General features: G+C 50.6%; 1 protein-coding gene across 9 annotated transcripts; it reads left to right on the top strand.

Annotated features, from left to right (window-relative positions):
- Positions 1-782: 782 nt before the first annotated feature.
- LOC103676430 (apolipoprotein L3) lies at positions 783-20,231 on the top strand. 9 transcript variants are annotated; one of them, XM_040637459.1, is made up of 6 exons: positions 838-909; positions 1,251-1,320; positions 2,398-2,440; positions 2,534-2,729; positions 3,725-3,851; positions 6,865-7,732. In XM_040637459.1, exons 4-6 carry the CDS (start codon positions 2,699-2,701, stop codon positions 7,628-7,630), a joined length of 924 nt encoding a protein of 307 aa, XP_040493393.1. In that variant the 5' UTR covers positions 838-909; positions 1,251-1,320; positions 2,398-2,440; positions 2,534-2,698; the 3' UTR covers positions 7,631-7,732. The 9 variants fall into 9 exon arrangements, with proteins under 9 accessions (XP_008703833.1, XP_008703831.1, XP_040493393.1 ...); XM_040637460.1 differs by lacking the exon at positions 838-909 and adding an exon at positions 1,148-1,171; XM_008705611.2 differs by lacking the exons at positions 2,398-2,440; positions 2,534-2,729 and having other exon boundaries at positions 783-909; positions 6,865-6,947; positions 7,125-7,732.
- Positions 20,232-20,687: the final 456 nt, after the last annotated feature.

The following is a 20,687-nucleotide window of genomic DNA, read 5'->3' as shown; positions in this document are numbered from 1 at the left end:
CTGGTACATCGAAGGACCTGAGATCATGACCTGAGCTAAAGGCAGACCAACTAAACCACCAGGTGCCCCCCAACGTTGCCTGTCCTGCCTCCACCTGGTGATGCTGAGGCGTCTGCGAGACACCTCCCTTAGCAGTGAGATGCGGTCTTGCCCACTGAAGCGGGATTGCCTTCACAGTGCGCTGAGTGGCTTATTGACCGACGATGCTGCCCGAGACCCCCACCTCTGGACCTGTGGTCATCCGGGGTGACTTTTCTTGTGGTCCTCGGGGGTCAAGTTGAGCCATATATTTAGTCACTAGAGCTTTAGAGTCCCCAAGTGGGCTGGACTCAGCACATGTCCCTGCAGTGCAGATGCCTGTCCCTCCCCTGACGTGTCTGCAGCCCCAGCCTGGTTGCCGCACGGTGGGGCTGAGTTCGGGAGCCTGTCCACGTGCACAATCCGCTCTCATGCGCATTAGCCCATCGGGCCGCAGCTCAAATGGACATCGCATCGCATTCTTCCTCTCACAGTGGTTTCATCGGCTTGTCATGTGCAGGGCGTGCTAGTGACTGGGCGACGAATCAGGAGGAAGGGAGGTTGCAGAAAAGTGACCAAGAAATAACCAAACAAGGAGAGGTGGATAAAACAGAGCAAGCCTGGAGGGTCTGTGGGGAGACTCATTTGCTGAGGGTCCCACAGTCTGTCAGTGGCAGGAGGGCTGAGCAGGGAAGGACCTGGAACGCAGGGGTGGGGCTGGCCCTTTGAGGCAGTCAGGGCAGACTAGGGAGGGTAGGACACTAGGACCAGCCCGGGTGTGTTTGTTTCATCAGGAGCTGCTTGAAGTGGACACTTTCAGTTTCCCTTTAGGTCCATATGTTTGGGCTCTGGGTGTGGTTACTGCACAGACTCCCAGGCAGGTCCTCCCAGGTAAGAACCGCTGGATGTGCTTCAGCTCCTTGGTGAGCTTGGAGGGTGGGGGCCCCAGAGCAGGGAGATGTCTGGGCTTGGCTCCCTGCCCCCCACCGGGCCCTCTGCTCCCCCCACTGTGGGGCAGGAAGAGAAGAGCAGGCCTGTGAAACTGCAGCAGAAAGAAGGAGGGGCCTGGGGTGGGAAGGGCCACACCAAAGATGGTCCAGGCATGGAAACTGAAAACAGCAAACTGTAGACTTGTGGGGTCGACAATAAGGGCGTGAGTTTTATCTGTGTGTTTATGCGGACAGAGGCAAACCTAGAAGTCTTGGGATTGCTAAAATACCATTTCTCACCAGACAGCTGCATCAGAAGGCCTGGTCTTCCCTTCTGTCCTGCCTGCGCCCACCAAGAGCTCTGTGACCCTGGGTGAGTGCCTTCCCTGGGAATTGTTTGTTCACATCTCTAAAAACTTGTCTTCAGTCTTTTCCTGTTGATTCGTGGGATCTATCGTGTTTCGTGCATGCTCAGCTTTTCTGTGCTCTCAGTATCGAGGGTACTGCGTCCTGGCCTCTCCCTGTAGTCTGACTTTGTTCGTGGTGTCCTTTGCAATTTTTAATTTTTAAGAGGTCAGATAACTGAAACTTCCCCTTCGTGGGATCTGGGATTTGCATCTTGCTTAGAAATTTCCCCAACTCTACATTATTTTTTTTAAACATGTCTTCCAGGACATTTGTAGCTTTTTCTCTCTAGCTTACATTTAGGTCCGGTTGGGATTTATTGATTGATTGGTTGACTTTGTACAAGCCTTTCGTTTTTTCCTTCTTCTCCCCCTCTCCCTCGCCCTTCCACCTCCTTCTTCCCCCCTCCCTCCTCCTCCTCTTTCCCCTCCCCTTCCTCCTCTTTCTCCTCCCCTTCCCCTTTTTCGTCCTCTTTCTCCTTTTCGTCCTCTTCCTCCTCTGCCTCCTCTGCCTCATCTTTCTCCTCCTCCTTCTTTTCGTCCTCCTCTTCTTCTCCACCTGGTTCAAGACATCTTTAACAGGGGCTGACTACAATCCATAGAAACCCGGCTTTTCTTCTGGCTTCAGAGGAACCTGGAGTGCAGTAAGGAAATGACCCCCACTGTTCGTTAAGGATTAAAAGTAGGCTGAAGGGGGAGGGAGTGGGGCTCGATGTCCACACCTGGCCTGGCCTCCCTGGGGGAGGTGAGGCTTTGGACAGCCCTGCCGAGGCTCAGGCATCTTCCCCAATCTAGTGGGAGCCACAAGAGCACCCTGCTCCTGGGGGTGTGAGGATGGTCAGTGAGGGAGCACGTATGGAGCCCTGCCTGTCGTAGACATTTGATCCGTATTAGCTCTTAGCAATTAGTAAACACACACGTTCCTGACCTCCAGGAAGTTCAGAGCATTTGTTCCCATCTTTTCTTCTGTGTTTGGTTGTATTGCTTCTATAACTTCTCAGATGGCAGTCTCCTTGTCCGATTATCTACTTCTTGTGCCCCAACAGGATGGCAGGAGTCTGACATGGCTTGGGAGTGAGCTGGAGGGAGGTGAGTAAGTTTCCTTAGATATCCGCTGGCAGAAGCCGGTAGACAGACAAGCACATCGGGTAAAGTCTACTTTGGCATTTGTATCCATTTCAGAGGGAAGCACCAGAGACCCGGCCCCTCACTGCTTCATGCTGCCACAGCTGGCTCACATTTGACCCCACGATTTGTTCTCTCTTCCCCGGGGGTGAAGCGACACCTCCTTCCAGCCGGGACACACGCAAGTTGTAGNGAAAAATCTGAGATCCTCGTATTGGCACCATGACCTCAGAAGCCAGTGAGCACAGCCCAGGTAGTCAACTTCCACTTCTCTGGATGATTCCTTGAATTGCAGGGCTGCCTCCAGCTGAGTTAACCTACGGAAGAATCAGTCCCTTGAAGTGTCTTTGAGGCCCCAGGAGGCATCAAGGGAGTCCCCAACGCAGGGATCTGTAGGGACACCTCCCTCCTCTTTTCTTCTCAGGGTCATGGCCAAGGTGCTCACTTCCTCTCTTCCCCTGCCAGTTGCCCATCAAAGGACCCAGAAGTGAGGCCAGGACAACCCACAGGGAGGTGGAGGACAACAGAGTGTAAAGGAGGGAGGAAAGGGGTCCTGAGTCGGGACAGGGGGAGGAGGAAGACCGGCAACCGTGGAGGCTTCTCTTGCCCTCTCGCCCTGTCCAATCCCCCAGCATGGCCCAGGATGACTGTGGGGCTTCACAACAGAGGCCATTCCCTCCAGCTGTCACCCTGGTGCCAGCCTGAGTGCTCAGTGAGGGTCAGTGGGCAACCTACCTGGACCCCAATCTGGTCTTTGCTACGTCCCACCTGTGTGACCTTGAGTGCCTTACCTAACCTTCCCTGTAAAATGAGAATATTTCCTTGTGTTGTTTTGAGGATCAAATATAATGTGTTTCCATGGTTTGGGCCATTGTCTCTTCCAAAGTGTGTCCTCCCTAAGTATTGTTGCTGTCCCCTCTACCTGGAACCTGTTGTTGCCAGGTAGAAACCTCCCCTCCCCCAGCATCCCCTGGCCCCCCACTGCTATGTGAGGGGACTTGCCCCATGTTCCCACTATAAGCACCTGCTTATCGGATATGAAAGCGGAGCAGGAACTGATTCTATTGATCTCAATACCCCTGCCTAGGCCGGTTCTCAGCTATTTCCCTTCCCGTCCTCCCCCAATCCAAGAATACAGAGATTTAGCGCTGTGGGTTCCCTCAAGCTAAGCCCTGGTTTTCTGTCTCCCTTAGTGAAGCAGGAAAAGGAAAAAACTAAACAACCCCTCATTTATTTCTTTCCATCTAGAGAGCTACACTTTTGTCGAAGAAGTCATTGAGTGTTTCCAGAACACAGTGAGCATAGAGGAACTGCACTTCTTGCTGACTGACCATGAAGCCTGGGACCGATTCGTGGCTGAGGCTACGTTGTCCAGGTAACACCCGGGGATGCCCCAGGATGGTCACCCAGGTCTGTACGAGGCAGTATCCTGGGGTTGGGGTTGAGTATGCTCCTTCTCAACAATCCATGAGGAACATGTCTTCCCTGACATTTGCTGGCAGTGAATGGCCTCGGATTGAGAAGAGGCGAAACCTGCAGAGGGCAGGTGATGGGACCTTGGCCTTAACCCAGAGCAGACCTGTCTCTGCCTTGGTCTCTTCATCTGCTCGTTTTATCCTGAGGAAGTGGAAATAATGCACGTAAAGGGCTTAGCCTAGTGACTGGCACATAGTAGGTGCTCAGTTAATGTTAACTTTTTAGAAGATTGCTGAGAAGAGACAGGGGCCAAGGGTCTTCTTCCTGGAGATGTGGGCCTAGCACGGCTTCCTCTGGGACAAGTGAGAAGAACAGTAACACCTCAGTCTGTGAACCTCGGGATTCGGACTAGAGCCTTCCCTCCCCATCTACGGAGTTCTAGCAACATTCAGGATCCTGCTGGCTCACGAGGTGCAGAGGCTGGAGTGGAACTGGACCGAGCTGGGTTGGATCCTGACTCCATCTCTGCCCAGCTCTGGGGCTCTGGAGCTGTATGTCTTGGAGTCTCAGATTTGTCATTTTTTCAATGAAAACAGTAATTCAGTCTGATAAGATGGTGGCGCAGGCCTTATTATGAACGCAAGGTCAAAGGTGAGGAACCAAGTGCAGTCATCCTGTCCTAAGGCCCAGGAGACCTGGACCAGGGCCAGAGCTGGTGGTCAGGATAGACCAGGGTTGGTGGGGTCTGGGTTGGAGGACTAGGTAGGCTTGGAGAGCAGGGCTGGACTGAGTGGCGCTCTAAGGCACAAATATGAGGAGACCAGGGACCTAGCAGAGGTCCTGTGAATGAGAGAGTGGACATTTCTTCCTTCCCTTCTTTATCTCTTCACCACCAGGCATATAGGGTCATGAGGGGGTGTCTCCTCCATACCTTGTCTGGTTGCTGGCGGGTCTTGACTGCCATTTGGAAGCCTCTTCTCTTCCACATAGAGCAGCCCCAGACCAATAATAGAATGAGGCAGTGTGGCTTTGTGACAACTTCCAGCTCCACAGGAGGCAGCAGCCAATTCTGTACTCTTTGGGGATTTCTGAGCCTCAGAGGTCCCCACCAAAGCGACTTCCTCCACTAGCTTGCCAAAATGCAGGTCATTCCCGGTTTAGTGATTCATAGAAGGTTCCCAGAGTCTCTTGCATCTTTAAAAGATGTCGGAAAGTTGCACATGGCCTTGGGGTACCAGCTAGGTGTGAATTAGGCTGGTGACACCTGTGAGGTCGGGTTGCTGGGTGGTGGCTCGGAGTCCATGCCGTGAGCTGGAGAGTCTGAGGGGAAGCGGGGTACTGGGTGTCCTCCCTCGCAGTCAGTTGGGGCAGTGACTGGGCTCCAGCAGAGGACATCAGGCTGGGGGAGAGAGCGGGTGCCAAGCAAGATGCTCGTTAAGGTGCCTTCTCACTCCGAGGTTTTGTTTTCTTAAGTTCCAAGTGCCCAGAGTTAGCCAAACTGCAAAGTCTGAGAGCACTATCCCTAAGACTGCCTTTACTGTTGGGACCCACTGCAAATTGTGGAGGCTGTCCCCAAAGCACCTTGTGATTCGATGATTCCCTGGAAGCACTCACCGAGCTCAGTGAGAGCTCTCACTATCAGTTATGCTGTGTTACAGGGAAGGATACAAGTTCCCATCAGCTAAAGAGAGAGACACTTGGGGCAGAGTCTGTGAGGGTCTCCAGTACAAAGATTCCATTGTCCTCGGGAGGCCTTACTGTCCTGTATTCAGTGTGTGACAATGCACGTGGAGCATTGCCCACCAGGGAAGCTCACACTGTGAAAGTATAAATAATGATTATGACACTTATTAATATGGTAAAGAAGACTTAATTCATGCCCTGGGTGTCTGGAGTGTTGTCATAGAGGAGAGAGTTTGGGCTCAACTAGAAATAGAATGAGGACAGTTAGGAATTTATAGCCATGGGGCAGGGCAGGGTCAGAGGATGGGAAGTCACTAAGAGGAGACGTCAAGGTGGGGATTCTTGCTAACCTGACCCAGCTGGGTTTTCCTGAAGCCAGGTCAAGGAGTTCCACATCGAAGGTGGGATTTGATCAGATGTCCATGGTGATACGTATGAAGAGTGTGTGGATTCTCAGTAAGCTGACCTAACAGGGTTCTTGCTAAGACTGGGCACGACAGGCTGTGAAGGACAGAGCACAGAAGACCAAGGTCAAAGCCTAGTCAAGAGGTGGGCTCAGAAGGGCCCAGATAACGTTTGGTCAGGGAGAGAGTCTTTTTCAGCCCATGCTCAGTGTACAGTTTTATTGGGGCTCAATAACATGCTCCCTGCATGGCTGACCTGTCGTCCTCAGCTCCCCCTGGAGGTCACACTAAGGATTTTCTAGTTCCTCCTTAGGTCAGAACTGAGAGCACATGACCCAAAGCCCCCATCATACATCATCTCTGAGTCTGGCCAATGGCCAAAGGTCAGGCAAAAGAAGACAGTCCTATGGTTCTAGGACCTTTGACATCCTAGTTGGGGCCTAGCAATCACTTCCCAGTGCCAAGGGCAAAGGGCAGACCTCTGTGTGGGTGAGGTTATTCCTTCAGTACACACGAAGATTCTCCAAATGAAGGTTTTTCTGCTCCAACCCACGTCCCTTTGTTCATCTACGGAGTCGCAGGCTACAAACACAGTGGTCCTGACTGTGTGGACCTGTCCTTGCCTGCGAATCATCTTCATTCAGTACCCACCACTCAAGAGCTTCTTAAGTTGACATGGACTGACTTATTCCCCGATGGACCATGTGTGACGGACCATGAGCAATGTACAGAGTGTGTTTAACTTTGCAAGACAAGGTCCTCACGTTTGTAAAATTCTTTTCCATTTGATTTACAGTAAACGTTCTGTGGTTTATGTAGGATCGATGGAATGAAACCCACTTTACAGATCAGCTTGTCTTAATCACTTGACCCTCACTGTTACAGGGAGGAGGCAGATGCAGTCCGTGAAGGTCTGGACAAGCTGGATATGGAGGCCGAAGACCAGCTGGCTAGAGAGAGGTTTTTGAGTGAGTTTCCCCAGTTAAAAGTGGAGTTTGAGGAGCGTATAAGAAAGCTCCGGGAGCTCGCAGATAATGTTGACAGGGTGCACAAGAACTGCACCCTCTCTAAGAGGGTAGCCGGCTCTGCTGGCGTTGTGTCTGGTGTCCTGACATGCGTTGGTCTGGGTCTGGCACCTTTTACAGCAGGGGCCAGTCTAACACTCTCGGCAGTTGGAGCGGGGCTGGGAGCAGTATCCGCTGTGACCCACGTGTCCACCAGCTTCTTGGAAGACTCAAAGGTGTCGTCTGCAAAAGCCGAAGCCAGTCGCCTGAAATCCCTTGGCACTGACAAAGAGAAGATCGTTGCAAAGGTTCTCCGTCACAGCGAACCCCAAATTTCTTCCTTAGCAAGCACTTGCGATCAAGAATTGCAAAACATTGCAAGGAATGTTCGTGCCCTCAGGGTAGCTTATGTCAATGCCAGGCGCCTCATGATACGGAGAGACTCAGATAGAGCCATTGCCCAGTTCACTGGTAGGGCTATGTCAGGTCTCTCCCTTCTGATGGATATGCTCGACTTTGTGAGAAACTCAGAGGGGGCAAAGACAGAGTCATCTGAAGAGATGAGGCGGCAGGCCCAGGAGCTGGAGAGCAAGTTAGAGGAGCTCAGCAAGATCCATGAAAGTCTGATGGAGGGCTCGATTCCATGACCCCAGAGCAGGGCAGGGAGCAGGGACATGTGTGGGACAAAGACATGGAGGTACCTTATTAGAGGGGAAAAGGGCAAAATAAAGTTTTTGGTATGGAGTGTTGAGGAGTTGGGCATTTCTGTAGCTGAGCCCAGGGAGGGAGGGGTTCATGCAGATGGCCCGGGGGTAGGGGTGGATGTCAAAGAGAAGAGGGAACATGGAACCTGGAATATGGAGGGAGGGGGCTGGAGAGTGAGGGGAATGGACTGAAGAGGACACAGGGGACATGTTCAAGAGAGGTGTGGAGGAACAAGCAATGGGAAGGCCAGGAATAATAACGTTAGAATTGTCGGAATATGCGAGAAGACGGTGGGTTTGATTTTTCCATCTTAATACTTAGTTCTTAGCCTTCCTGAAGTTGACAGTTGCTACTCAGGGTCGGATTTGACCACCGATCGTAGCAAAGACAAATAGGCTGGTCCACTGGTACAAGTGACCCAGACCCGTGGCTCCCCTTCCACATCCCAGGAGCGACCGGGTGCTGTCAGCATGGATGCAATCCCCTTAGATGTGTCTGCCAACCACTCTGATGACTTCAGAAGTCCCCATTGTCCTATGTCCAGTTTGCAGCCCCTACTCCCCCCTGCAAACTGTCCATAGACAGAGGGAGAAGCGGGAGGTGGGGTCCCTGCTCTGAAACACAAGTCATAAGGTCCTGCATGGCTGAGCCAGGTACCCGTCCCCAGGGGATGGAGACACTGGGCGGGGTGCCGGTTGTGCGCCCCCGTCGGCTGACTCTCCCTGCCTCCACTTGGTGATGCCCTGGCGTCTGCCGGACACCTCCCTCAGCAGTGAGAGGGGGACTTGCCCACTGAGGCAGGATTGCCTTCACAGTGCCCTGAGTGGCTTATTGACCAAAGATGTTGCCCGAGACCCCCGCCTCTGGAACTGTGGTCATCCGGGGTGACTTTTCTTGTGATCCTCGGGGGTCAAGTAGAGCCATATTTTCTAGTCACTAGATCTTTAGGGTCCTCAAGTGGGCTGGACTCGGCACATGTCCCCGCAGTGCAGATGTCTGTCCCTCCCCTGATGAGTCTGCAGCCCCGGTGGGGCTGTGTTACGGGACCCCGTCCCGTGCACAATCCGCTCTCATGCACATTAGCCCATTGGGCCGCAGCTCGAATGGACATCTCATCGCCTTCTTCCTCTCACAGTGGTTTCATCGGGTTGTCACGCGCAGGGCATGCTAGCGACAGGGCGACGAATCAGGAGGAAGGGAGGTTGCAGAAAAGTGACCAAGAAATAACCAAACAAGGAGAGGTGGATAAAACAGAACCTTAACCCACTTTCAGACGTCACAGCATCAACGTTGCTTTGAGTTTGGCCCCTTCCCTGAGTTGCTGGCCCCAAGCCACCACCTGTTGCCTCACCTGGCTTTCCCCATCTGGAAATTCAGACCGAGCTCCTGGCCCACTCGTGGGTTGATCATCTCAAGCCCTGGAGTGCGATTCTTGCATCATCATTCTGTCACTCTGTCTGTCCCTCAAAGCTGGGGGAGGAGCCATGATGCCCCAGGGACATGTGCTGGGGACCCCAGAAGGAAGGGTCAGGTTGGCTTCCATGTGCACACGTGTGGGGGTGAGGTGCGGGGTACGGGCCCACCCCCAGCCCCTTGGCCAGGGCAAAGCAGAAAAGCCCACAACAGTGCTGTGGCTACAGCTCTCCCAAGCTGTGGGGCCTTTTCCGCTCAGCTGCTGTATCTGTACAGGGGCCCATCTCTCCTAGGGTTGCCAGGGGAACCAGACCTGCCTGCGTGGCCGGTATCCCCACAGCACCTGGCACACACTCAGCTCTGGCCACCGTGGCTGCTCTGGCCATGGACCACGTGGGAAGCAGCCTCGCTGGCTGTTTCCATGTGCTCTTTCCTGACACTAGCCTTCCTAGAAGAGTCCTCCTTTAGAGAGAAAGACATCTGTCATCAAGCAGAAAGAAGCCGGGTAGAAAACAGCAGCGTTTCCTCAGCTCTCTCCCGCAAACGTCTGCATCCCTGCAAACAGCACTTGGACACCAAGTCTAGAGAGTCCTGATTAGATCCAAAGGGGTGGGGGGAAGACACGGACAGGGTGACTGCAACAGGGGATTTAAGCCCCTCCCCCAGGTGCCATGGGAGCAGGGTAGGGCACAGGGACTCTGCCAGGGAGGGTGCTGGAGGGCTTCTCAGAGGAGATGATGCCAGATTTGGGCTTGAATTCTGAGCATGGTTTTTCCAGGTGATAGAAGCAGGTGCTTCTGGCAGAAGGGTCTACACCAGTAAATGCCTGGAAGCCACAGGGGTGTGGCACTCAGTGGCTGCACTATGGCAAGTCAGCTGTGAGCACCTGGCATGTTGGGGACAGGAAGGTGAATAAGGCAGGCACACCGGGGAGTCGCCGGGGAGTGCAGTGGAAGGGACAGAGAGGAGGGGGTTGGAAACAACCCCCAGGGGTCTGTAGGAAGACTCATTTGCTGAGGGGTCCCACAGTCTGTCAGTGGCAGGAGGGCTGAGCAGGGAAGGTCCTGGAACGCAGGTGTGGGGCTGTTCCTTTGAGGCAGTCAGGGCAGCCGAGGGTGGGTAGGACACTAGGACCGGCCAGCTGTGTTTGTTTCATCAGGAGCTGCTTGGAAGTGGACACTTTCAGTTTCCCTTTAGGTCCATATGTTTGGGCTCCGGGTGTGGTTACCGCAGAGACTCGCAGCCGGGTCCTCCAAGGTAAGAACCCCTGGATGTGCTTCAGCTCAGAGGAAGATTCCCTGGTAAGCTGGGAGGTTGGGTGTCCCTGCCCATCTACTGACCCTCCAAACAGCTCTTTAAGTTAAGGATCATGGTCAAGGTTATGTAGATGAGGGGGAACCTGCTGCTCCAGCCCCAGGTCCCAGGCTAATCCTCCTCCCATCTTTAATGCTTCACCTCCTAACTTCTACCATTGTACTTTAATTTACATATTGATTGGCAACAAGTGCATTTTGTTCTCATATTTAAAGGGTCTCCTTTGTTCTAGAAGTTAAAAATTGAACAAGGAGGTTTACATATGTGTGATATTTTCCGTTTTGTTTACTGTTGAGCTAGCTTGTGAAATACAGTTGCACATGCTTTCTTGGGCAGCTTTCGTTTTTCCTGATTTCTAATTGCCTTTGTTTTTATGCTTTGTAATGTTGTCTTCAACATTTCCTCCTTTTCTTTTGAACTGTGCATTATATTAAGTATTATATCAAATATATTATTATAAGTCTCCTTTCCCCATAGAACTCTTCACTTCGTATTCCATTCTGGGCTGGATGCTCTGTAAGCCTTCAGTATGCCCAGCTGTATTCCTTGGATTCCTTTCTGTCTATGTTAATTTTCCTGTTTCCTGGACCTCCTATCTTTCTGTGTCTTGGTGTCTTGGTTATTATCCTCTACCTCACCCCGTAAACACACACACTTTTTCTTTTCTGCAGCTCTTTCTGAGGTTATTTTCTAAGAATTGATAGCAATGGTAACTTGTCATTCCTCATGTAGTTCCATTTCTTTGTCACCTTTTTGTTTTCTTTTCTGGAAGTTTTCCTTAACTTTTCCAGCCTTTCCGTAGGCTTCTTTAGTTTGTCAATCACTTTTTAATTCCTAAGATCTCTTTTTTTCTCATTATTTTTTCCCCTATTTACTGCACTCCGTTCTCATTTTATGAAGACAACACCTTTCTAATCTCCCTGAGGACATTGGTTCAAGTTTTAAAAAATTATTCCCTATAATCAAAATTACGTGTTTCTTCTGGTATCATTGTTTTTGAGGTTTGTTAAGTCCAGTTGATTTTTGTGGTCTTTTTTTTTTTTTAAACGTAAGCTCTATGCCCACTGTGGGGCTCGAACTCATAACCTTGAGATCAAGACTTGCATGTTCTACTAACTGGGCCAGCCAGGTGCCCCTTCTGGAGTCATTTTTTATTTACCTTAGTCACCTTTTCCATCTTTTCATCTTTCTTATATATGTGACCCTTGATTGCCCATTCATATTTACAGAGAGGTAAGTTGACTGACAGGCTTCCCTGGAGTGTGATTGGATGAGGGCCCCCTAGATGCCAGAAGACAGGTATTTTATCCAGAGTCTCTCAGTTCTGCTTTTCCCCATCTGGTGTAGACCTAGACTGCTGTGAATATAGGATCAGGTGAGGGGTTGGTAACCTTCCTCTGCTTCCCTCCACCTCCCTCTCATCTTCTGTCTCCCTTTCTGAAGCTGTACCTAGCAGACCATTCTTCTTGCCTATTGCCTTGTTCTCTCTCTGTTTTTCTGATGGTACCTCCCTCTCGTCTTCTTTATTGAGCTATCAATTCTCCATCCAGTCTGCCTTCAAACATTTGTCTAAACCTCTGGACTCCTGTTGGACCATTCTCTTTTTAAACCGGTAGCAGAATGAGGAGAGACGGTGTATGGGTTCTTGAGTCCAGCAGGTAGGACCTTGAACCCTTGAACCCAGTCTACCACTTACTAGATTTCTTTTTTTTTTTTTTTTAGATTTTATTTATTTATTTGACAGAGATAGAGACAGCCAGCGAGAGAGGGAACACAAGCAGGGGGAGTGGGAGAGGAAGAAGCAGGCTCATAGCGGAGGAGCCTGATGTGGGGCTCCATCCCATGACGCCAGGATCACGCCCTGAGCCAAAGGCAGAGGCTTAACGACTGCGCCACCCAGGCAACCCCCACTTACTAGATTTCTGACTCTGGGCAAGTCATGTATCGGTGCTTTAGTTCCCTTATCTGTAAGCAGGAAAGCAAATGATACACACACAACTCCATGATTATTGGAAGAATATAGGTTATTATTTGTAAAGTCTTGGAGAAATTACCAGTGCAGAGCAAAGGCCACAAATGTGAGTCACTCTTATCATTAGTTTTTTTTATATCTTTACTATCATTTCAGTCAGGTCTCAGTGGGGTAGTTGATAAATGCTCTTTTGCCTTCTTCGAAGAGGGCCTAGGGGCACCTGGCTGGCTTATTTGGAAAAATATGGGACTCTTGACCTTGGGGTTGTGAGTTTGATTCCCAACCTGGGTGTAGAGATTACTAAAAAAATAAATAAATAAACTTTAAAAAAAATAATGCTGAAGGTGCGTGGGTGACTCAGTCGGGAAAGCGTCTGCCTTCGGCTCAGGTCATGATCCCGGGGTCCTGGAATCGAGTCCTGTGTCGGGCTCCCTGCTCCATGGGTAGTCTGCTTCTCCCTCTGCCCCTCCTCCCACTCGTTCTCTCAATCTCTCTGTCTCTCACGAATTATAAATAAATAAACTCTTTTTTTTTTAAAGATTTTATTTATTTATGTGACAGAGAGACAGCCAGCGAGAGAGGGAACACAGCAGGCGAGTGAGAGAGGAAGAAGCAGGCTCCCAGCGGAGGAGCCCGATGTGGGACTCGATCCCGGAACGCCGGGATCACGCCCTGAGCCGAAGGCAGATGCTTTAACGACTGCGCTACCCAGGCGCCCCTAAATAAACTCTTTTAAAAAAATAATACTTAAACCTAATCAACATTTGCTGTCTTTCCTCATCTCCTAAGGCAAGAGAATAACAAAACTAAAATAAATTCTCGCTCTATAAGGGTCTGTTTTTTTAAAAAAGACGATGAAGAACTGGTAAGAATAGAATGGTGGACAGTGTCATGTAGTGTGAGTGTGAATGTGAACTGGTATAATTTTTTTTCATAACAGTGTGGCTCTAGGTATGAAAAAATTTGTACATGTCGATACTTTCGACCCAGTCATCCTGCTTCTAGAAATGTCTTAAGGAAACAATCTCAAATGCAAAATGCAAAGTTTTCTACAAGGAGATTGTTCTTTGCAGTATCATTTAGATAAAGAATTAGAAGCAGTCTAAGGTTCAAAGTTGGCGGAGGACAGCAGAGAGAACTGGGCATTATCGGGAAGGCTTGACAATCCAAAGTAGGGCTGTGGGGTTGTACCAGGACCTCGCAGGACTCCAGGCCCAGTGGGATGAATAATCTTGTGGAAGCAAGGAGGACATTGGGCTTTGGGAAGACACAGGCTTTGGGAAGCTGTGACACCAGGAAATTGATCCAGACAAAGACTGGTTCCTGATGCAAGTCCTCATTGTGGAATGAGAAGAGTCATTTACAAATAAACACTTCTACAGTTGACCCTTGAACAATACAAGCTGAACAACAGAGATCTACTTCTATGCATATTTTTTCATTAAATATATGTACACTAGTGTAAATGTACTTTCTCTTCCTATGATTTTTTTTTAAGATTTTATTTATTTGACACAGAGAGAGAGAGAGAGCACATGAGCAGGGAGGAGAGGCAGAGGGAGAAGGAGAAGCAGTCTCCCCACTGAGGAGGGAGCCAGTTGTGGGGCTTGAGCCCACGATCCTGGGATTATGACCTGAGCAGAAGGCAGATGCTTCAACGACTGAGCCACCCAGGCGCCCCTTCCTTATGATTTTCTTAACATTTTCTTTTTCTGTAGCTTGCTGTATTGCAAGAATACAGTACGTAATACATATAACATAGAAACTATGTGTTGGTCAGCTGTTTATGTTATTGGTAAGTCTTCTGGTCAAGAGTAGGTTATTAGTGGTTAAGTGTTGGGAAAGTCCGAAGTTATGTATGAATTTGACTGCACAGGGATGGAGTTGGTACCTATAACCCCTGTATTGTTGAAAAATCAACTGTATATGAATAAATGTTTTTGTATATTCAAGGAAGTAGAGCACAGTCATCACAAACATGGGATTTGGCTCAGAGACACTCGGGTTCAAGTCCTGGCTCTAGCACTGTTGTGAACAGTGGACTAACCTAAGTTGAGGTGCTGCTGTCTTCCCCATTCAAGTGGGAGCCACAAGAGCACCCACCCCCTGGGGGTGTGAGAATGGTCAGTGAGGGAGCACGTAAGGAGCCCTGCCTGTCGTAGACACTTGATCCGTATTAGCTCTTAGCAATTAGTAGACACACACGTTCCTGACCTTGAGGAATTTCCAGAGCATTTGTCCCATCTTTTCTTCTGTGTTTGGTTGTATTGCTTCTATAACTTCTCAGATGGCAGTCTCCTTGTCCGATTATCTTCTCCTTGTACCCCAACAGGACGGTAGGAGTCTGGCGTGCCTTGGGAGTGAGCTGGAGTGAGGTGAGTAACTTTCCTTAAATATCCGCTGGCAGAAGCCCGTAGACAGACAAGTGCATCGGGTAAAGTCTACTTTGGCTTTTGTAAGCATCCCAGAGGGAAGCACCAGAGACCTGGCCCCTCGCTGCTTCCTGCTGCCACAGGTGGCTCACATTTGACCACACGATTTGTTCTCTCTTCCCCAGAGGTGAAGCGACACCTCCTTCCACCCGGGACGCAGACGCGAGGAAAAACAGTCAGATCCTACTGCCGGCACCATGACCTCAGGAGCACATGGGCTCAGCCCAGGTAGTCAACTTCCACTTCTCTGGATGATTCCTAGAACTGCAGGGGTACCTCCAGCTGAGTAAAACTACAGAGGAATCAGTCCCTTGAAGGGTCCTTGAGCCCCCAAAAGGGGTCAAGGGGAGTCCCCAAACCAGGAGTCTATAGAGACCCCTCCCTCCTGTCCTCTCAGGGTCATGGCTGAGGTCCTCATTTCCTGCCTCTCCCTGCCGCCCTCAAATCCATCAAATGACCCAGAAGTGAGGTCAGGACAGCCCACAGGGAGGTTGGGGACAGCAAAATGGAAAGGAAGGAAGAAAGGGGTCCTGAGGCAGGGTGTGGGGAGGGGGTAGACCAGCAAACTTGGAGGCTTCTTCTGCCCTCTTGCCCTGTCCGGGCCTACAGCATGACTCAGGATGACTGTGGGGCTTCAGGACAGAGGCCATTCCTTCCAGCTGTCACACTGCTGCTAGCCTGACTGCTCAGACAGGGTCAATGAGCCACTCACCTGGACCCCACTGTGGTCTTTGCCACCTCCCACCTGTGTGACCTGGAGTGCCTTACTTAACCTTCACTGTAAAATGAGAATATTTCCTCATGTTGTCATGAGGATCAAATGTAATATGTTTTTCTGTAATTTGGGCCATGGCCTACTACACAATATGTCCTCCCTAAGTATTGTTGGTGTCCCCTCTACCTGGAACCTGTTAGTGCCAGGTAGAAAACTCCCCTCCCCCATCATCCCCTGGCCCCCCCACGGCTAAGTGAGGGCAGGTGTCCTGTGTCCCCACTATAAGCACCTGCTTACCAATTAGAAAGCGGAGCAGGAACTGATTCTATTGATCTCAATATCCCTGCCTAGGCCGGCTCTCAGCTATTTCCCCACGCCCCACTCCCCCAATCTAAGAATACAGAGATTTAGCGCTGTGGCTTCCCTCAAGCTAAGCCCTGGTTTCCTGTCTCCCTTAGTGAAGCAGGGAAAGGAAAAAACTAAACAACCCTTCATTTTTTTCTTTCCATCTAGAGAGCGAAGCACTTGTCGAGGAAGTCATTGAGTCTTTCCAGAACTCAGTGAGCCGAGAGGAACTGCACTTCTTGCTGACTGACCATGAAGCCTGGGACCGATTCGTGGCTGAGGCCACGTTGTCCAGGTAATGCCCGGGGATGCCCCAGGATGTGCAGGGCAGTATCCTGGGGTTGGGGTTGAGTATGCTCCTTCTCAACAATCCATGAGGAATATGTCTTCCCTGACATTTGCTGGCAGTGAATGGCCTCGGATTGAGAAGAGGCGAAACCTGCAGAGGGCAGGTGATGGGACCTTGGCCTTAACCCAAAAGAGACCTATCTCTGCCTTGGTCTCTTGTTTCATCATGAAGTAACGAAGATAATGCATGTAAAGGGCTTAGCACATTGACTGGCACACAGTAGGTGCTCAGTTAATGTTAACTTTTTAGGAGATTGCTGAGAAGAGACAGGGGCCAAGGGTCTTCTTTCTGCAGATGTGGGCCAAGCATGGCTTCCTCTGGGACAAGTGCAAAGAACACTGACACCTCAGTCTATGAACCTGGGGATTCGAACTAGAGACTTCCCTCCCCATCAGCGGAGTTCTAGGAACATGCAGGATCCTGCTGGCCCATGAGGTGCGGAGGCCGGAGTGAAATTGGACTGAGCAGGGTTGGATCCTGACTCCATCTCTGCCCAGCTCTGGGGCTCTGGGGCTGGATGTTTCGGAGTCTCAGATTTGTCATTTATTCAATGGAAACAGTAATTCAGTCTGATAAGATTGTGACGAAGGCCTTAGTGTGAATGCGAGGTCAAAGGTGAGGAACCAAGTGCAGTCCTCCTGCCCAAAGGCCCAGGAGACCTGGACCAGGGCCAGAGCTGGCGGTCAGGATAGACAACAGGTGGGTCCTTGTTGGAAGACAATTATGCTTGGGGAACTGGGCTGAGACTGAGTGACTCTCTAGGGCACAAAACTTGAGGAGACCGGGGACCTAGCAGAGGCCTTGTGATTGGGAGAGGGGACATTTCTTTAATCCCTTCTTTGATCTCCTCACCAGTGGGCATACAGGGCCCTGGGGGCTGTTTCCTCCATACATGTCTGGTTGCTGGCGGGTCTTGACTACCATTTGGAAGCCTCTTCTCTTCTACATAGAGCAGCCCCACACCAATAGGATGTGGTCGTGTGGCTTTGTGACAACTCCCAGCTCCATGCTAACTGCCAATTCCGTACTCTTTGGGGATTCTGAGCCTCAGAGATCCCCCCCAGGGAGGAAAGTACTTCCTCCACTAGCTTGCCCAAATGCAGGTCATTTCCGGTTTAGTGATTCATATAGAAGGTTCCCAGAGTCTCTTGCATCTTTAAGAGTTGTCAGAAAGTTGCACATGGCCTTGGGTACCAGCTAGGTGTGAATTAGGCTGGTGACACCTGTTAGGTCGGGATGCTGGGTGGTGGCTCGGGAGTCCATGCCATGAGCTGGAGAGTCTGAGGGGAAGCAGGGTATTGGGTGTCCTTCCTGACAGTCAGTTGGGGCAGTGGTTGGGCCCCAGCAGAGGACATCAGTCTGGGAGGAGAGAGCAGGTGCCAAGCAAGATGCTCGTTAAGGTGCCTTCTCACTCCGATGTTTTGTTTTCTTAAATTCCAAGTGCCCAGAGTTAGCCAAACTGCAAAGTCTGAGAGCACAATCCCTAAGACCGCCTTTACTGTCGGGACCCACTGCAAATTGGGGATGGTGTCCCAAAGCACCCTGTGATTGGATGATTCCCTGGAAGCACTCACTGAGCTCAGCGAGAGCTTACACTGTCAGTTACGCTGTGTTACAGGGAAGGATACAGGTTCCCATCAGCCAAAGAGAGAGACACTTGGGGCAGAGTTTGGGAGGGTTTCCAGTGAAAATATTTCATTATCCTCAGGCGTCCTTGCTGTCCTGTATTCAGTGTGTGGCAGTGCACCTGGGGCATTGCCAACCAGAGAAGCTCACACTGTGAAAGTAGCAATCATTGTGATACTTACTAAAATGGTAAAGAAGACTTAATTCATGCCCTAGGCGTCAAGAGTGTTGACATAGGGGGGAGAGATGGGGCTCACCTCAGTATACCATGAAGACAACTAGGAATTTATAGTCAAGGAGCAGGGCAGGGGAGAGGATGGGAAATCACTAAGAGGAGACATCAAGGTGAGAGGATTCTTGCTAACCTGACTCAATGGGTTCTTGCTAAGACTGGGCGCAATAGGCTGTCACGGACAGAGCACAGAAGACCAAGGTCAAGGCCTAGTCACGAGGAGGCTCAGACGAGCCTGGATAACGTTTGGTCAAGGAGAGGGTCTTTGTCAGCCCATGCTCAGTGTACAGTTTTATTGGGGCTCAATCACTTGCTCCTCAAATGGCTGACCTGTCATCCTCAGCTCCCCATGGAAGTCACACTAAGGAGTTTCCAGTTCCTCCTTAGGTAAGAACTGACAACACATGCCCCACAGCCCCCATCATACATCATCTCTGAGACTGGCCAGTGACCCTAGGTCCAGGCAAAGGAAGACAGTCCTATCGTTCTAGGACACTTGACATCCTAGGTGGGGCCTATAGGTCACTTCCTAGTGCCAAGGGCAAAGTGCAGACCTCTCTGTGGGTGAGGTTAATCCTTCATTACACACGAAGATTCTCCAATAAAAGTTTTTTGCTCCAACCCCACTTCCCTTTGTTCATCTATGGAGTTCCCAAATACAGACACTGTGTTGCTGACTGTGTGGACCTGTCCTTGACTGTGAAGCCATCTTCATCCAGTACCACCACTCAAGAGCTTCTTAAGTTGACATGGACTGACTTATTTCTTAATGGACGGAGCATGAGCAATGTACAGAGTGTGTTTAACTTTGCAAGAAAATGTCTTCATATTTGTAAAATTCTTTTCCATTTGATTTACAGTAAACATTCTGTGGTTTATGTAGGATCGATGGAATGAAGCCCCCTTTACAGATAAGCTTGTCTTAATCACTTCACCTTCACTGTTGCAGGGAGGAAGCGGATACACTACGAGAAGCTCTTAATGAGCTGGAAGGAGCCATGGATATGGAGGTCAAAGATAAGCTGGCTAGGGAGAGGTTTTTGAGTGTGTTTCCCCAGTTGAAACTGGATCTTGAGGAGCGTATAAGAAAGCTCCGGGAGCTCGCAGATGATGTTGACCGGCTACACAAGAACTGCACCATCTCCAAGATCGTAGCTGGCTCCGCTGGCGCTGCGTCTGGCATCCTGACCATCCTTGGTCTGGGTCTGGCTCCTATAACAGCAGGGGCCAGTCTGACACTCTTGGCAACTGGAGCAGGGCTGGGAGCTGCAGCCGCTGTGACCGAAGTGTCTACCAGCATCGTGGAATACTCAAGTGAGTCGTCCGCAAAAGCCCAAGCCAGTCAACTGACATCAGCTGAATTTGACAAAGGTGATGTATTTGCAAAGGTTCTGCGTGACTGCATACCCCAGATTAGTTCCTTAACAGGGAAATGCATTCAAGCCCTGCAAAACATTGCGAAGAATGCTCGTGCAATCAAGCTCGCCAGAGTCAAACCTCGTCTAGTAGTCAATGCCAGGCGCGTCATGACAGCTCGGAGTGTCTCAGTTCGAAGTGGCAGGCAGGTGAAGAAAGCTTTTGGAGGAACTGCTCTGGCAATGAGCAAAGGAGCCCGGATCATGGGTGCGGCCACCGCAGGTCTCTTCCTTGCAATGGATGTGTACAACCTTGTGAAAGACTCAAGTCACTTGAAGGAGGGGGCAAAGGCAGAGTCAGCTGAAGAGCTGAGGCAGGATGCCCGGGAGCTGGAGCGCAAGTTGGAGGAGCTCACCAAGATCTATGAAAGTCTGACGGAGGGCCCGACTCCATGACCTCAGAGCAGGGCAGGGAGCAGGGACATGTGTGGGACAAAGACATGGAGTTACCTTATTAGAGGGGAAAAGAGGGCAAAATAAAGTTTTTGGGATGGAGTGTTGAGGAGTTGGGCATTTCTGTAGCTGAGCCCAGGGAGGGAGGCGTTCATGCAGATGGTGAAGGGGGTAGAGAGATGTCAAAGAGAGGAAGGAACATGGAACCTGGAATATGGAGCGAGGGGGCTGGAGAGTGAGGGGAATGGACTGAAGAGGACGCAGGGGCATGTTTAAGAGAGGTGTGGAGGAACAAGCAACGGGAAGGGCAGTAATAATAAAGTTAGAATTGTCGGAATATGCGAGAAGATGGTTGGTTTGATTTTTCCATCTTAATACTTAGTTCTGAGCCTTCCTGAAGTTAATAATTGGTTCTCAGGGCTGGATTTGACCACCGATCGGAGCAAAGACAAATAGGATGGTCCACTGGGTGATGCTGGCAGGCTGGTCAGAAGTGACCCAGACCCGTGGCTCCCCTTCCATGTCACATGAGCGACTGGGTGCTGTCATCATGGATGCAATCCCTTTAGATGTCTCTGCCAGCCACTCTGATGACTTCAGAAGTCCCCATCGTCCTATGTCCAATTTGCAGCCTCTGCTCAACCCCCCACACTGTCCATAGACAGAGGGAGAAGCGGGAAGTGGGGTCCCTGCTCTGAAACACAAGTCATAAGGTCCTGCATGGCTGAGCCAAGCACCCGTGCCCAGGGGATGGAGACACTGGGTGAGGGTGCCGTTTTGACCCCCATCAACT

The sequence above is a fragment of the Ursus maritimus genome, unplaced genomic scaffold (assembly GCF_017311325.1).
Source record: "Ursus maritimus isolate PB19 unplaced genomic scaffold, ASM1731132v1 scaffold_21, whole genome shotgun sequence".
Lineage (NCBI taxonomy): Eukaryota > Metazoa > Chordata > Mammalia > Carnivora > Ursidae > Ursus > Ursus maritimus.
The sequence above is the reverse complement of the archived record's forward strand: the minus strand, read 5'-3'. Positions and strand labels throughout refer to the sequence as shown.

What these genes read in the sequence shown, in the direction of transcription:
- LOC103676430 (XM_040637457.1), top strand. Translation starts at nt 15,017, where the DNA reads ATGACCTCAGGAGCACATGGGCTCAGCCCAG. An exon ending in AGCACATGGGCTCAGCCCAG is followed by an intron (nt 15,048 to 16,047) that starts GTAGTCAACTTC and finishes CTTTCCATCTAG; the next exon opens with AGAGCGAAGCACTTGTCGAG. An exon ending in GCTGAGGCCACGTTGTCCAG is followed by an intron (nt 16,175 to 19,035) that starts GTAATGCCCGGG and finishes TCACTGTTGCAG; the next exon opens with GGAGGAAGCGGATACACTAC.